Raw genomic sequence first — 17,840 nt, forward strand, 5'->3', positions numbered from 1 at the left:
GCTGTAATAAATGTAAGGCACAATATCATTCCTGTACATGTACTGGACTGGACTTTGTGCAAATGTATATACAGATTATGTATTCTCTCTTTTAGAATACATATGAAAAAAAAAACTATGTACAGGAAGGTGTGTATATATAGATTAAAACATCTACTTACTTTGGTTTTTAATTTAGTCTCGCCTCGCTTTTGGTAAGATGAGCCCCTAAATAGGGCAGAAAGACCCCTGGCATAGAGGTCAGGTCCCAGCTGTTGCTGGATGTTTGCTAAATGTGTTGAATGTATCTGATATCATTGTTAATTATTTATACTACAGAGCGAAAAAGAAATGTGAATACTTGTAATACAAAGATCACATTTACCAGAGAACAGTTATTATTATTATTATTATTATTATTGTTATTATTATTATTATTATTATTATAAGACTTATTACACAATTTGATATATTAGCTAATAAATTAATGATAATGTAAGTTTATCGGTTTAATGATAAGTTTAAAACAATAAATAAATAAATAAATAAATAAATAAATAAATAAATAAATGAATAAATAAAGACAATTAAAACTGTCATTTTTTTATCTTTAAAACACAATGTAAACAAAAAAGTTGAGATGACTTGTGTGGAATTACACATTGTTTTAGTATGATCAATAAATATGTGCAAATATAACTATACCCTTGGAATTTTTTACTTTAAAGGAAAAAAGTGATTATTTTTGTCTCTGACCTAAATAACTTGCTGTAAACTAACTTACTTTCACAAATCCTCACTAATAATGTCCAAATTTATAACGGCATCAAAATATACTTTGTCACATTGAAGCTCCTTCTCTCATTTACAATTCATCCCCATCATGTGCTGTTTGTTTTGTCAGTGAGCGTGTTATGATGGCTTCCCGCAGTGTCTGCTGCACATGTGCCGTCTACTGATATCTCTGTGACTTTACAAAAAGAGAGGTGTGTATAGGATGTGATGCGAGTTACTTCTACTCCGTCTTCCTGTTTTGGGTCTGTCATGCAGGCTGCTGATTTTTAAACTCTCCTCTCTCTGAAAAGACAGAAAGATGTCTGTGTAAGCCACACTGTCACAGGATGATCAACAAAGCCTCCTTTTATGCTTAGAAACTGACACTCATTTCCTGTGCAGCAGTTCGCATGCATTCATCACAGTTTTGACAGAACTAAACGCGTGTCAGAGTGTTGGTCTGCGGTGACTCCGCCTGACGCTGAGCTGTTATTGATTGTATCACTGAAGCTGCTCTAAACCCTTTCCTGTGTCTGTGTTCAACAGATCTTCCTGTACACACTGCCGCTGCTGTATCTGCATTACAGAGCCATTCTCTCCATGAGGACCACACCAGAGAGGAAGAGCAGGAGAGCGACTTCAAAACAGAAGACGGAGACGAGCTCTCGGACGTCATGTCTGCCAGACAGATGTCCATCAAAGAGAGGTGAAGTAGCTGATATCATTTCTCTGAAAGTTGTTGTTGTTGTTTTGTTTTCAATGGATGAAAGTCCTGTAGTTTACAGTGTATTGAAACTTATCGTTGTGTAAAATTGTGATAATTTACTCACCATCCACTTGTTCTAAACTGGTTTAATTTTTTTCATCATCTTTTGAACACAAAAGATATTCAGAAGGATGTTACAGACAGTGGCTTACAAAAATATAGCATTTTTTCATAGTATGACTAACAATGAGGACCAGTTTGTAACCTTCTTTAAAAAATATCTTCTTTTGTGTTCAGAAAATGACATCAAAAACTAATACCACTTGAGAATGTGAATTTATTATTATTTTTTTTTAAAGTGGACTGTCTCTTTAAATTCTTAGTAGTATTAATAAGTGTGTATTTACTGTAGATTTAGGGTTTGATTTAGTTTGATTTAGAGTTATTGCATGTTGTTTTGCAATTGTTAAAGTATGTCTGACAAGGACAGAAAGCTGAGGCTCCTGAAATGCGTAATAGAGGCTTGCTTTTATTTTTATTTGTGGATGTTCAATTATGACTCTATTTGGGGAAAGTATGTTTGTGTCTTTTTGAATGTGTCGATTGCATTGTTCTTTAATTTTACACATAGGTTGAACGCTTTGAGCATCTCCTTTTAGTAGCATAATATTTCACAAAGTTGTTTTGACAAGAGTTTGACTTTGAACTAGGTCAGTGATGTTGCTGTTACGTCCTCATCCTGCATTCTTGTGTTGTAGTTTAAAAGTAAACACGCAGATAATGACGGACGGATATTAGAAAATGTCACAAATTCTAGTGTAGTGTTACTCTGTATTGTAGGTTCTTCAGAGCTGTATGGATGTATCTGGTTAGAGATCAAAGTATTGTGTAACTGATAGACCGCTGCCTGTTGCCTAAGAAAGCAAGCTGACGCAAGCTGATTAAATTGATTAGTAATGACAGTTGTGCATGTATGTGCAAATATGTGAGAATTAGGATGATATATGCATAACTGTTAATGCTTATTATTTTGTGTGTGTGTGTGTGCGCGTGTGCGTGTGTGTGTGTGTGTGTGCAGTGCACATATTGTGCACATATTTTTGTTGTGTTAAGTTGTACAGTCCCAATCAAAAGTTAATTACTTTTTTCATTTGTGTAAGATTTACTAGTAGCTTATTTTTAAACTTATTCAAAGCACAAGTCAATAATGACGTTAAACGATTAACCAAATGCAAAATAAAAACATTGTTTACATAATATTTTGTGTGGGTTCTGTGTATATTTCTATAAATACACACATCCATGTACAGTTGAAGTCAGAATTATTTGCACCCTTTTTTTTTTCTTTTTTAAATATTTCCCAAATGATGTTTAACAGAGCAAGGACATTTTCACAGTATGTCTGAAAATATTTTTTCTTCTGGAAAAAGTCTTATTTGTTTTATTTCGGCTAGAATAAAAGCAGTTTTTTTTTTAAATCATTTTTGGGACAAAATTATTAGCCCCTTTAAGCTAATTTTTTTTCGGTAGTCTATAGAACAAACCATCATTATACAATAACTTGCCTAATTACCCTAACCTGACTAGTTCACCTTATTAACCTAGTTAAGCCTTTAAATCTCACTTTAAGCTGTATAGAAGTGTCTTGAAAAATATCTAGTAAAATATTTTTTACTGTCATCATGGCAAAGATAAAATAAATCAGTTATTAGAAATAGGTTTTAAAAAATATTATACTTAGAAATATGCTGAAACAATCTTCCCTCCATTAAATAGAAATTGGGGAAAAGATTAAACAGGGGTGCTAATAATTCAGGGGGGCTAATAATTCTGACTTCAACTGTATATGTACATGTATACTAAATGTTTATTTATATATAAAATATTTATGTATAATAAATTGTATGTAAAAATGTATTTAAAATTATCAGTGTATGTTGTATTCATGTGGATTTATACAGTATATACTTAATAAATATGTACTGTACACGCACATATTTTATGCAAAGACAAATGTATATTTTGTTCATTAGTCACGATCAGGGCTTAACAATTACTTTTGATCACCAACTTCTGTGTCTAGTAGATTCCCAACATTACTTGCCGCTCGCCTTTTTCACTAGCCACACTTTTGTTGTTGGGAAAATCTATTTCATGTGCATAAATTTGACTTTGACACGCTACAATTACTTGATTTAGATTTTGTGTTATGTCCACAAGCCTCCTCGTTTGTTTCACTTTTTGTGTGTGTTGTGTATTAGCTTGCTCAATGTGCATGAGCGAATGGGTTGTCGCATTGCAATCAGTTTTTATTTCACTTGAATTTTAAGGGCTCAAAATTTAGGAATTAATAAATTTATCTCTGACCACACCAAAAAAAATAATTATTTTTTAGCCACAAATTTTTAATGTGTAAAAGCAAGCAAATTATAGCTGTATATGTAACCGAGGGCAGCTAACAGGTGCTGTGCAGGTAAAGATTACTTCTCTGACCTCTAAAGGTGCTCTTGCGACAGACACTAGAGGCCATAGTCTTTAGCCTCTTTGGTAGAGCAACCAACTCCCATGCGGAAGGTCACCAGTTTGATCCCAGCTTGGATCAGGTTGGGTGGCGTAGGACCGTTGGGGTTTAAATTGGTGCCATGACCCGGATGGGAGGGAAGTTTAGGGGAGTGAGTGTGACGGAGGCCGGCTAGTAGGTGCTGTGCAGATAAACTTCACTCCTCTGACCTCTAAAGGTGCTCTAGCAACAGACGCTAAAGGCTATGGTCTTTAGCCTCCTTGTCCAAAAATTCAAAAATTTTTCTTTTTTTTTTTTTTTTAAATTACATTTAAAAAAGAACTATTGTCATGGATCTAAAATATGCACAGTAATCTGTCCTGGCTAAAGGTCCCAGATTACACGTTAGCTACACATAAATGGGGAGTTAATCTCATATTAAAGCAATGTTCTTATAAAAAAAGGAGAGAATTGAATTATATTAACAAAAATAATTGTAAGCAAAAGAAAGCGGGTAAAAAAAAAAAACATAACATGAGTGATGATGAAAGGATGATCATGCGTACACGGTTAATGTTAGGCCTGTTAATAATCTGTTTAAAGAATAATTAAAACTAAAGCAGTGACCGCTGCAGCTTACAAAAGGATATATATATATTTTTTTTAAAATATTGAGCTCTTGAAAGCAGCAGGACTACGTGTGCACGATCATCGTTTTTTTTCCAGTCTATTTTAAGGAGAACCGATCGCACCAGTTGTGTTTCATCTAGGCACGGTTGCTTTGCTCAAATAAATGGGAACACACGCATTTTGAGTCGTGCGCATCACCTGTGCACGCAAGCGATCATCCTCGCTATTACCCTGTTTTCTTTTGCTCACACAAAGTTATTTTTGTCAATTGTGCTGCTTCTCGATTGTAATATTACATTTGCATGCATATTGGGCCATCTTTATTGTCGAACGCTGCTTTTAAGAAAACTACAGTTTAAAAATTATTTCCAACCAGCCAAAGTGGCTAGTGGGAGTATCTGTCTAACCCGCCCAAGCTGAAATCTAGCCATATTTGGCGAGTTTGTTTGTGTTCATGTCAAGCCCAGGTCACAATTAATCATAAAAAAAAACTATAATTTTGATAGACTAGGGGTTTTCAGAGTAGGCTCCGGGGACCTGCAGGGGGGGCACATTAGAATGTTACTGGATTCACAAAAAATGTTTGTGGAAAAAAAATGTAAAATGTTAAAATAAACAGTTAAAATTGCCTCACTAACTTGACTTGCAAAATGCATTGCTTTTGTATTTCCATACAGACAGTTCAGCCACACATTCTTTGACTATGAAAGAAACAGTAAAAAAATGCATTGAACACCTTTGATGCTGATGTTTTAGATTGGCTTGGGGAAGATCCCAAAAATACAACTTTAAATATGGAATTTATTCAGGAAATTGTATACATTTTAAATGGAGGTCCATTTCATGAGCATAGTGGTTTGTGGGGCTTACTGGCATCAGTTTTATTTATAGGATCGGTTAAAATGCATGCATTTAAAAAGACTACCTTGTGAGCACATTTTATGATTAAGACAAACTGATATGATTGTGTCTGTTCCAGGCTGGCTCTGCTGAAGAAGAGTGGAGAGGAAGACTGGAGGAACAGGATAAATAAAAAACAGGATGTGGTGAAGGTTGCTGTGTCTGAAAGACATGCCCAGCTATGGGAGGTGGAGCAGAGCTTCAAGAAGAAGGTAACCTCTGAACCTTGAACTGTCTCACTTGACCATAAAGGTCATGGGTCACAATACATTGCCTGATATTACATGTCTAATTATACCATGTGTGTTCGACAGCTGTTGTTAGGTTAAATAGCATCTTGTATTATCAGCCTCTGGGAAATGTAGAGCTAATATATCATTTAACTGGCTGTGTGATTCAATTGTTTTGTTTGCATTTGTTGAATAGTTCAGAAGAGTTTATTATTCAGCTTAGAGCTGGTCTTTATCCAGTTGAGTAACTCTAAACAGAGAAGGGGTGTGTGCTTTTATTTTCTCTCCTTGTATCTTTTTTATGTTCTGTTATTTTCTTTGCATGTTCTTGTGGTGTGCATGGGGTCACTTATTTACTAAGTATTTTTGAATTTAATGATTAATACGATTATTACTTATTTATTGGTTGTATGAAACTCAGCACTAATTTGCTCGGCCTCTCAGTGAAAGCCATAATATTTACATTTATTTTAAATAGACTTTGTAATTGCTGGTCATGTTTGAAAAGTAATAATAATAAAAAATTAAATGCTAAAAAAACTTACTATGTAAATGTTTATCCTAGTAGTAGTAACCATTTGGTCATCATGAATGTGTGCAGTCATCGTTGTGGGAAAGGGTTCTGGATTATTAGCATGTTTAATTCACTGTTCTTAACCTGCATGATTCTCTGTTTTTGATTTAGTCTGCTTCTTTACTGCTTGTTTTTGTGTTTTTACTGCTATTTATAATAATAAAAGCCATTTTAAATCTTTGCATGCATTGATCGTAATTCTCTAGTGCATGGGGGCTGGTGTAGGGTTCTATGTGCCTTTCTCTCTTTGGATTTATGCCAGTATTTTTACTGTAGGATCTTTATAAAAAATAAGGTGGCATATGGAATTAACCGGTTATGTCATTTAGCTTGTGACTTAGCAGGTGCATTGTAAAGTTGCGGTCACATTAGAGTTTGAGCATGTGATGTTCTGCCGTACAGTGCTGCAAAAGAGGTTGGAAAAAACTAAATAATGCAACACTGATTTGTTTTTTCTCTCTCTGTGCAAGGAAGTTATGTTTTTATCTTCTGTTGGTCAAATCGTTTCAGGTGATGCAAATATACAAATAAGCCACGCCAATTTTCTAAGATGTACATAAACTGACAATTTAACTGAAAATAAAACAGGTAGGGCATTTACAGATTTTAATTAAAGATTAGAAGGGCAAACATTTTTTCTTCCTAATGACATGCACAGATGAATTGTTCACAAACACAACTAGCAATGTGAGCTAACAAAATCATACGGTTAGTTTTGATTTCTTGGGGACCTAAAGCTTTGTGAAGTCTGACCTGCAAAATCGCATCATGTGATTGCTTGAGACGATATAATTAAAATATGGAGCAATTACTCGCTTTATCAATATATAATCATCTTGATATATCCTGCCCCTTTTCGCAGCACTGAACAAAATATTTCATGTTCAAACATTGGTGTGCCTGCAGCTTAGGGGCTGTTCACCCAAAAATGGAAATTCTGTTATCATTTACTCACGCTTCACTCGTAAAGTTTCTTTTCACAAAGAAAGATAATTTGAGCAGTGTTGGAAACTGGTAGCCATTGAATTTTTTTGTTTCTACTATGGATGTCAGTAGCAACCGATTTCCAACAAGCTTCAAAATAACTTTTGTTTGTGTGTTTAACAGAAAATTATTTTACCTCTTCAAAGTTGGTAATAAATGAAAATTTACAGTGATTTATGTGGGACTTCTTCGGTTTTTTAAACTGTATCTCCACCAAAGTGTTTTTCCTCAAGGTTTATGAATGTTTTTGTTTGGTTTTCACGGGAGCATTGTGTTTTTAAAAACTTTAGCATTGTGGCAAGGGTGGTGTGTGTGTCTATTTTACAGTGATCAGCATACTTGTGTCTATTTGTTTTATTTATGAATTTTTTTAGATTTATTTTTGGTCTTTTTGCCTTTTATTGAGAGGATAGGACAGTACCAGACAGGAAACAATTTTAGACTGGCAACAAAGTAGGAAATCACCGATTTGTAAGATCACCGATTTGACTGTGATCTGAGACATTTGTTTGCGAATTTCTTAAAACCTGTCGGCAAGTCAAAATCGCGACTAAAATTATGCAGTCTGAACTTAGCATTAGGGACTCCTTTTTTCTAAAATTACAAAATATAAATTACAAAATGGTTGAATTACAAAATATAAATACATGGCACACTTACACTTAGCCAGCTATGGAAAAATTGGACGCCAGCCAACAGATGACATCTGTTCACACACGCACACACACACACTCAGGTGACAGGTAACATTACACATACTCCGGCAGCACAGCTCGGCGTGGTTATCTAACCGTACCTATAATTCCTTGCTGAGAACAGTATTCATGCTATTCTGTTCCTGGTTAATGTGGAAATACAACTGGAGCCGTGCCGGAATGTTCCTAGAACTGTTTGGCGTGATTAAAAAAAGGAAATGGAAAAACAGCTCAATTATACATAGGTTGTCTTTCCAACTATTGCCACATCAACAAGAGTGGCGACAGAAAAATAAGAGAGAAATGATTACTGTGAGTTTCTGCATGACTACCGTCACACTATTACAATTTTAAGAAGGGTGCTGTTTTTTTCAGCTTGCTAACAATGCTTTGGTGGATATACATCCTGTCATTTTTCTTAATCAACTGCTAGCTGCATTCAGATCTACCTCTATCCCTTTGCTAAACACTGAATAGAACTGTAAGCAAGTGCAAAATAAATAGTGAAGGTTTATTATTCAGAAAATAAGACTAATTCAAAATAAAGTTTATTTTTCACGCTTTTAGTAGGAGATCATTTCTCCCCTGTTCATTTTACCCCTTTTTCTAGGATGATGGGATGATGATAGATGACTTTGCTGTGTCTGATCAACTCTGGGTAAGGCTGTTAGCCTTTAGCCACCAAGCTAACAGGCGTAGCACGGGGTATTGCTGGTGTTCACGGGTTTTGGTTTTGTGTTTAATCCTTGATTTTGTGATCATGGTCACATTGGTGTGCTGTCCTGGTATTTGTACCTTGTCGCTTGTGGTGGTGATTTTATTTGCTTGTTCCTCTTACAGTACATTGCTACCATGATGATGATTTTTGCAGTGTCTGTTTACCATTATGGTGGCTTTGTCATTTTTACCCTGTGGTGTCTTTACAGTGATTATGCATATTTAACCGACTTGTTCAACCACTACAGACTTTAAGTTAGCAAAATTTTACCCAAAGAATTAGTTTTTATTGACCTGCTTCGTTTGAGATCATATCAATTATTCACAATGATGTGCCTGTGAATTTGTAATTTGCTTACAGCACTGCATTGGCTCACTAATTTGACTTAGACTCAGCACTTTTTGCTAGATTGACAGCTACAAGTTAATCAAAAGATTTCAGTATCATCAGATTCAGGGTGGTTGTACAAGATGCTGTGTGTTGTGGAATCTAGATTTAATCAGCATTATAGCACACTTACTTTGACGTTTGAATCAATACCTTTGTGGTTGTCATGTGGTTATTTAGAGGTTGCATTGTGTCTAAGATGAGACCAATGTCACCTGCCTGCTGTCTGCTCTTCCCTCCTACTTGTTCATGTGTCTCTCCGTCTTCTGTCTTGCTGTCCCCTCTTGATTCTGTCTGTAGGATCCTGTCTTTTCCTCCTCCCTTTTGTGTGCCTCTGAACCACTGGATCAAATAGCAAACCTTCCCAAGGTGAGCAGCTGATGTAAATTATCTTTTCTTTTTCGCCCTCTCATACTGACATACTACCTTTCCTGATTTCCCATATGACATGTAGTTAGATTAGTGGGGTTTTTCGCTATTTAATATCGACATGTTGCACTTATAATAAAATAATATGCATAACTGCCCATACATTTATAAAGAAATAAAGGTTTATGTATATATATAGCCTAGTGGTTAAGTGCACCGACATATAGCACAAAGGTGCTTATGGCAACCCGAGTTTGAATCCTGGCTCTAGGTCCTATGCCAATCCTTTCCCTCTCTCAGCTCCCAATGCTTTCATGTCAGTCCTGCACTGTCCTATCACATTAAAAGTGGAAAACCCCTTAAAAAATTATTATAAATAAAAAAAGAATAAGCAAAATCTTGAATGGCTGAGGGTCATTAAATTTATTTCCTATTTATATTTATATAATCTTCAATACTATGAAGCCTAAAAAGTACATTCTTATATTTCTTGAGTTAAATTAGTCTTTTATATTTATTAACCTCTTTTAAAGCTTTAAAGGGACAATATGTAATAAATATGTTAATAAATTATTCGAAAACCTCTAGAACCGTTTTGTATGTATATGCCGACTTATGTACTTTTTCATTCAAGTGTTTTGAGGAATGTTAAAATTCTGAGAAATAAGACATTTTTATTAGGGATTCCATGCTAATGATGTCATGCACTCACAATTTCCAGTTTGTTTTCGTAGAAAACAGGAAAACAAAGATGCTTTAGAACATTGTGTTTTATTTTGACGACAAAGAATTGCATTTAACAGAACCTTAAAATGCAGTAGAATGATGAAACTGCACTGCTTTCCCACGTAATCGTGACTGGGGAAACTGGGAGCATTTCACTTTGACAGCTTTCAGCCCTACTCGACTCCATACTACCATGATAAATACTTTAGCTCATCCATGAACATGATTTCTGTACTCGTTCTGAACATTACGTTTCATAGGATGTAATGAAGATGATGACTCTCATGATTCCACACTTGTTATAATCAAAATACACCTTTGCTGTGAAAATGCACCTTCTACTGGCAAAAATTGCATACTGTGCCATTAAATAGCTGTTTATGTAACATTTGATAATTTTCAACTCTTCACTTTAGCCTTAAATACCTCCATATTAAAATAAGACATTTACAAAATATAGCCAATAGCTTAGTGGTACTGTGCCCTGACATATAGCATGGACGTGCTCGCGGCGACCCGAGTTCGATTCCTGGCTCCATGTTCTTTGCCGATCCTTCTCTTCTTTCTATCCTCAATGCTTTCCTGTCCTAAATCTCCATTGTCCTATCAAAATAAAGGTAAAAAAAACCTAAAAATAATAAAAAAACATTTCCATCTATTTTCATTATTTATATATTGATAGAATGCATGCAACCCCACATAATTGTAAGTCAACTGAATGAGGTCTCATCTTGTGTATCTTGTGTAGGATGCATCCTCTCACCTTTCATCCTTTCTCTCCATCCTTTCTCATTCCTTGTTTCTTGCCGCCTGTCCTCCTGCTCTTCCCTCCTTGTGAAGGCTACCCTCCTGCCCGTGCAGGTGGATGAGCGTCACCCCTGGAGACGGAAGGTGCTTTTCACCCACCCCAAAACACATCCTATATTCCTCCATAACACTTAGACTCATTGTAATTTAGTCTAAACGTATGGCCAGTGCTCTTGTGCTGTTTTCTTTTTTTGTGTGTTTCTATGGAGTTTGAATACTGTAGGTATGTTTAGGTTCTCGGTTAGTATTTTTAGGGCTGCAGAATGTTTTGAGATATCACCAATATTCACCATAAGTGAAAAAACATGCTATTGAATGAAAATGCAGTAAAGATAGTTACTTAAGACTAAAGAATTAAAAATATTTATTATGTAAAATTTATTTGTTTATTTCTAAATACTTTTATAGGCAATGGTCTTAGATATAACATATTTATTAATATCAGGAAATATAAAATATACATTTTGGCCAACATAAAATACATTTTAAATATGTTTTAAATTTCATTAAATAAGCTATAACGCCATATTTGTCTTAAACCATAAAGCTTTTCTTGCTTGTATTCATTCACGCATCAATGTTGTCAGTGAACATTTTAAACTTAACAATAATATTTATCAGTCAAGAAAATCATCCATTTTTAAAAAATAAAATTAGCTAAATATTTAAGCATGCTGATGTTATTCAGTGTAAGTAGGCAATATATTAAATGTTTATTTATTTTTTTCATTTATATTCCAGAAGATGGGAAATGAAGTTGTGGAAAGCCAACAGCTTGAGCGAGTAGAGATGTCTATTCAGGAACGCAAGCAGCTCATCACTTCACAAGAGGAGGCCTGGAAAGCCAAAGGTTACGGAGCAGCCAACGACTCCACTCAGTTTACAGTGGCTGGACGTATGGTCAAAAAAGGTAAATGATGGTGCACACATACAGATTTATATCCTATATCATTTAATGTGTAATTTTAAAATAGACATGACCAGGTTGTATATTAAAAAAATTAGAATTTACCATTCATATTTGATGGTTAGAAGAACAGAGAAATGGATGGATGGATGGATGGATGGATGGATGGATGGATGGATGAATGGATGGATAGATGGATGGATGGATGTAGGGATGAATAGGACAGATGGATGGATGGATGGATGGATGGATGGATGGATGGATGGATGGATGGATGGATGGATGGATGGATGGATGGGACAGACAGCTGTATGGATAGATAGATAGATAGATAGATAGATAGATAGATAGATAGATAGATAGATAGATAGATAGATAGATAGATAGATAGATAGATAGATAGATAGATAGATAGATAGATAGATAGATAGATAGATAATGTTTAATTTTATTCAATGGAAATAAAACAGTTATGCTTTTTAAAACTTGCACCGTTAAGAAACAGATCCCAGCAAAATAATCTGTTTCCTTTCTCTCAGGCCTGGCAGCCCCTTCTGTTCTCACAAATCCCGTGTTGTCTCCTCTGTCTTCTAAAAACAAGAATACATCCCATACCATCACAAAACCACATGAAGGTGGGTTCCACATTCATAGGTCCTGTTTTTACTTGGTAATAAGATGCATTTTTATCAATTCAAGCACAAGTGGATAACAATAAATATGTGTACATTTGACTACTTGCAGATGTCATCAAAAACTTATTTGATGTAATTGCTTTTGTAGTGTAAATGCACATGGGGTTAAACCAATGCAAGCCACAACCGATAAGAAGGAAATCCAAACACTAGTAGCACACTTGAATAAATAAATTAGAAAACTTTATTGTATCTCACTGAAAATGTCTGTTAATACCAGGTGGGTCCAGAGCTATATTCAACCTATGTTATTATCTTGTCCTGCTGCATGTTCCTCTAATCAGATTTCCTGTCCTTTTTCTATTGTCTTTTTTTAAAAATGTCTTCTTTCTTTCTATTTATATCACTGCTTTCTTTTCTTCTTTAGAGATTGAAGTCAAACAGAACATGAAGCTGGAGTCAGACATGAAGTTAGAAAAGTTGGAAACATTCCTTGGTCGTTTGAATAGTAAAGGTGAGTGTAATTTTTTTTAATTTGCTTCACCAAATTAATCTTTAAATCTTTAAAATTCTACTATTTTTTTAAGACAAACCCTTTAATGAAACATATTTGAATAATTCCAGAAATTATATCACGTTATCTGTAAAATATTGTCTGATGTGTATTTAGGGACATCATTTCAGTGATGATATACATTTTGTTGTGGTCAACTCTGTTACATTGGTTATAAAAAGCATGAGAATAGAAATAAAAAAGCTTCCCTTGGCAGGAAACTCTAAAAGGCATTGAGGCATATAATTCATTTTTCTCAATAGTAGATGAACTATTTAAGAACTCTGTTATTGTGATATTTCAGTGAATTTCTCACTCACAAAATAAAATGATGAATATTTATAATAAGTTAAACAACAATTAGCAACAGAATTAAATGTCCCTTATCACATTAAAGCATTTAGCATTATATTTCATTAACAGTGGGTTCACTGGAATGAAATAATGAAACTCTGGAATGAGATTTGTGTTTAAAAGCTAATTATTTCACATTATTTCCCTCCTAAATATTGTTAATTGCATGTTATTTTTATTTTATTTTATTTTTTAGTTCCAGGACTTCAGGAGGCCACAATTGCTGTCACGGAGAAGTCTGTAAAAGAGGTCATGACTCTGGACGATGAGGTCTTTGATAAGTTTTATCGACATGCAGAGGATATGGCAAAGTTCACCAGCAGAGTGGAAATTAGTGATGATTTTGATGACATCTTTGGAGTACAGCTGCCCAGGTAAAGATTATAATCAGTCTCTATAACTAACCAACTATATACAGTTGAACTCAGAATTATTAGCCCCCCTGGATTGTTAGCTCCCTTATTATTTTGTTCCCCAATTTCTGTTTAACACAAAGAAGATTTTTTCAACACATTTCTAAACATAATAGTTTTAAAAACTCATCTCTAATAACTGATTTATTTTATCTTTGCCATGATCAAAGTAAATAATATTTGACTAGATATTTTATAAGACATCTATACAGCTTAAAGTGACATTTATAGGCTTAACTAGGTTAACTAGGCAGGTTAGGGTAATTAGGCAAGGTATTGTATAACGATGGTTTGTTTTGTAGACTATCAAAATATATGGCTTAAAGGGGCTAATAATTTTAACCTTAAAATGGTTATTAAAAAATTAAAAACGGCTTTTATTCTAGCCAAAATAAAACAAATAAGACTTTCTCCAGAAAAAAATATATTATCAGACATACTGTGAAAATTTCCTTGCTGATTAAACATCATTTGGGAAATTTAAAAAAGAAAAATAAATTCAAAGGTGGATTAATAATTCTGACTTTAACTGTATATTGTCTTGTTGACCAATGTTATATGCTGTCTTTTTGACATACATTTTCTATTTACAGCTTTAGAAATAAATAAAAAGAGATTGAGATTGAGGTCTCTGACATTTACATTTTTTTTCTTTTAGGTTGACTTCGGAAATGGTGCAGCACAAGCGGGCAGTTCGGCCTACCAGAAATGTTCAGTCATCTAAAAACCCGCTGAAAATGCTGGCTGTTCGGGAGGACATCAGACATGAGTACACGGAACAAAGACTGAACATCGGCCTTCTGGAGAGCAAGAGGATGAAACAGGAAAAGAGTGGGTGATGACTAGACATGGCGCAGTATTCACATATTCATAATCTTGCACTGTGTTGGGACCCAGCCTAGCTGACCTACATTTCAGTTCCTCATTTTCCTGCCGTTCAGTCAATGTTATGCTGACTTGAGTCATACAGTATTTGCACTGTGTAATACAAATATACAATCATGAGTTGCTATTTCTATATTTAGTCTTTAAATGTCATATTGGATGTCTTTCTGAACATTTGAAATCCATTAATGACAAACAACAGAAAAACTAAATGTAGGCACAAGCACATAGACATTAGTTTATTCATTCATTTTCCTTTGGCTTAGTCTCTATTTTAGAGGTTGCCTCAGCGGAATGAACTGCCAACTATTCCAGCATATGTTTTTTTAAGCAGTAGAGGCCCTTCCAGCCGCAACCCAGTACTGGAAAACACCCATAAACTCTTGCAACTACACACACACACACACACACACACACACACACACACACACACACACACACACACACACACACACACACTCACACTCATACACTACTTTATATATATATATATATATATATATATATGTATGTATGTATGTATGTATGTATGTATGTATGTATGTATGTATGTATGTATGTATGTATGTATGTATGTATATATATATATATATATATATATATATATATATATATATATATATATATATATATACATACATACATACATATATACATATATACATATATACATATATACATACATACATACATACATACATACATGTATATATGTATGTATGTATGTATGTGTATATATATATATATATATATATATATATATATATATATATATATGTATATATATATATATATATGTATATATATATATATATATATATATATGTATATATATATATATATATATATATATGTATATATATGTATATATATATATATATATATATATATATATATATATATATATATATATATGTATATATATGTATGTGTGTGTGAGTGTGTGTTTCTTCACGCGCAGTGCTGCAATTTGTCACACGCAGTCACGTGCTGTGCTGCAGCGCCAAATGCTGCCTTTTCTTTAAAAAAAATAATAATAAAAAATTGTCCTTTACGCAATATCCACCAGGTGGTGCAGGGAACAACCGCTTTTGTATTGTCTGGTTAGTGCAAGCGAACAACCCCAAAATCAAACAACCCGCTCAGGGGTGCGTTTCCTAAAACCATTATTAGCCCACAAAGGTCGTAAGTTTCATAATTATTATAAATAAATACAAGGGAAAGAAAACACATAGCTATTGGTTAGTTTAAATATTCCACAAAACACCTTATAGGCTCTTTTTTATTTTTTGCTTAAGATCGCCCTCATGTTTCCCTTATAAATTTAAAGGTGTTGCATAAATGAAGTAGTTTTATTTTAAATAGTGATTGTAATGAAGTTTACGGCCCCCTGACCACCGCGAAGGAGGCGGAGAACCGACAAAGTTTTACATAATTTGATGAGGAAATTAAAACAAACACGGAGACTGCCGTCTAAACCAAAACAAAACACAACATAACATAAGTGTCTCCAGGCCTGGACCTCTCTCAGCTTCCTCTGCCATCGTTCCTCATCTTAAAGTCCAGAGCTCCTTCCGTGGGATTCGAGGCCGGTGTACGTTACAGGTTATTCACTTAAGCCACGGCCTCATTCCTTTCCCACGGCCCTCTGCCCCACCCTTTCACTACAGTGATATTTATTTGTTGCGTCCTCCAATTTATGATGTTTCAATAACGCATAATAATAATCTTTACACAACATTGACGACACAGCAGCCAACATTTGTTGGCAAGTTTTTGTCACATTTAAAGGCGTGTTTGTGCATGAAATGTGCGTGTTTAGATGCACTGTGAAGTTACCATATTTGATTAAACAAAAATCAGTTTACATTTAATTATTAATTTAAATTAATAATTGACATTAAATTTATTTAAAGTAACTAAAGAACAGTTATATTATTAAAAAACTACCCACTTTGCATAACTTTTTTTTGACAAAATATTTAGCAGGGAAACTATATTTAACAGTGTAGTATTAATAAATGTTTAATGCGCACCAAATCAGCTTTTTTAATTGATTTATGACAGATCATGTGACAGTGAGGCCTGGTGCATGAATAGTTGAGAACCACATAAATCAATGACATTTGTAACTTTTTACATTTGTAATGACATGTAAATATATTCAAGTAGACAACAGTTCATTGAAGAGGTGATATTTAACTCTATTTGCAATAAAAAACAAACGTAACTTTGAGCATTATAATCTAAATTTTACAAAAGTATTATACATTTTTACTCGCCAACACAAACACAAAGTATGTTATGCTGACACTAATACTTCTCTAATACACTCTCTCTCTATCTCTCTGTTTTCTTTTTCTCTCTCTCTCTATTCCACAGTGAATAAGAACAGCGGTTTCTCTGAGGTTGCTCTCGCCGGATTGGCCAGTAAGGAGAACTTCAGCAGTGTGAGTCTGCGAAGTGTGAATGCCTCTGAACAAAGCTCCAACAACAGTGCCATGCCCTATAAAAAACTCATGCTCATTCAGGTCAAAGGTGAGTGACAATGACAACAACAGCTGTTTGTGTCTTAATTAAAGACTAAGAAGCCCGTTATACCGATTCATCATCCATTCTGACCTTGTTTGGGCTCAGCTTCGTGCACAGCTATGTTAGATATGAAGAATAATGTTCTCTGATTAGCATCCAGTCATATGGAGTACGCTCTATCTGTGTGTTTCTGTACAGACAGTACTTATTTGGCAGCGAGACAGCAATGAAAAGGTGCTGTTTACTTCAAAGTTGGAGGGAAAACATCTGTCCTAATATTGCATGAGACCTGCTGGTTTGGTAATAGGGACTCGTGTCATGAGTGTAGATACCATTTCCTCATAAGGTGTCTCTCTCAGTCTATCCGTATGTGCGCCATCCCAAAACAACATTCTGCATATCCCTTAATCAAAACAGAGAGAAAGAAACCAGAGGCTGTAAGAGAACAACATATGAAGAGTCCGAGAACAACAGCGTATTACGTCCAACTCTAGCAACATTCTTCTGTTTTGAATTGTTTTTATGTTTTATAATCTTGTAATGTTATATTTCATTGTAATGCATTACAGAATATTATAGGAT

At 34.4% G+C, this 17,840-nt stretch overlaps 1 protein-coding gene across 52 annotated transcripts in view; it reads left to right on the forward strand.

Moving 5' to 3' along the window:
* The window catches only part of svila (supervillin a), a 121,972-nt gene that overhangs the window by 80,817 nt on the left and 23,315 nt on the right, over window positions 1-17,840 (forward strand). For 15 of the 52 annotated variants that reach the window (XR_015503250.1, XR_015503254.1, XM_087274564.1 and 12 more), the window contains 9 exon segments: window positions 1,300-1,459; window positions 5,569-5,701; window positions 9,378-9,446; window positions 11,721-11,889; window positions 12,426-12,521; window positions 12,949-13,035; window positions 13,625-13,802; window positions 14,500-14,672; window positions 17,109-17,264. Coding sequence is in view for 44 of the 52 variants with exons in the window: in XM_087274564.1 (XP_087130690.1) it covers window positions 1,300-1,459; window positions 5,569-5,701; window positions 9,378-9,446; window positions 11,721-11,889; window positions 12,426-12,521; window positions 12,949-13,035; window positions 13,625-13,802; window positions 14,500-14,672; window positions 17,109-17,264 (1,221 nt within the window). In the remaining 8 variants the exon portion in view is untranslated. 52 annotated transcript variants of the gene reach the window in all.

Source organism: Danio rerio, chromosome 12, assembly GCF_052040795.2.
Source record: "Danio rerio strain M-AB ecotype USA chromosome 12, GRCz13ab, whole genome shotgun sequence".
NCBI classification, from domain to species: domain Eukaryota; kingdom Metazoa; phylum Chordata; class Actinopteri; order Cypriniformes; family Danionidae; genus Danio; species Danio rerio.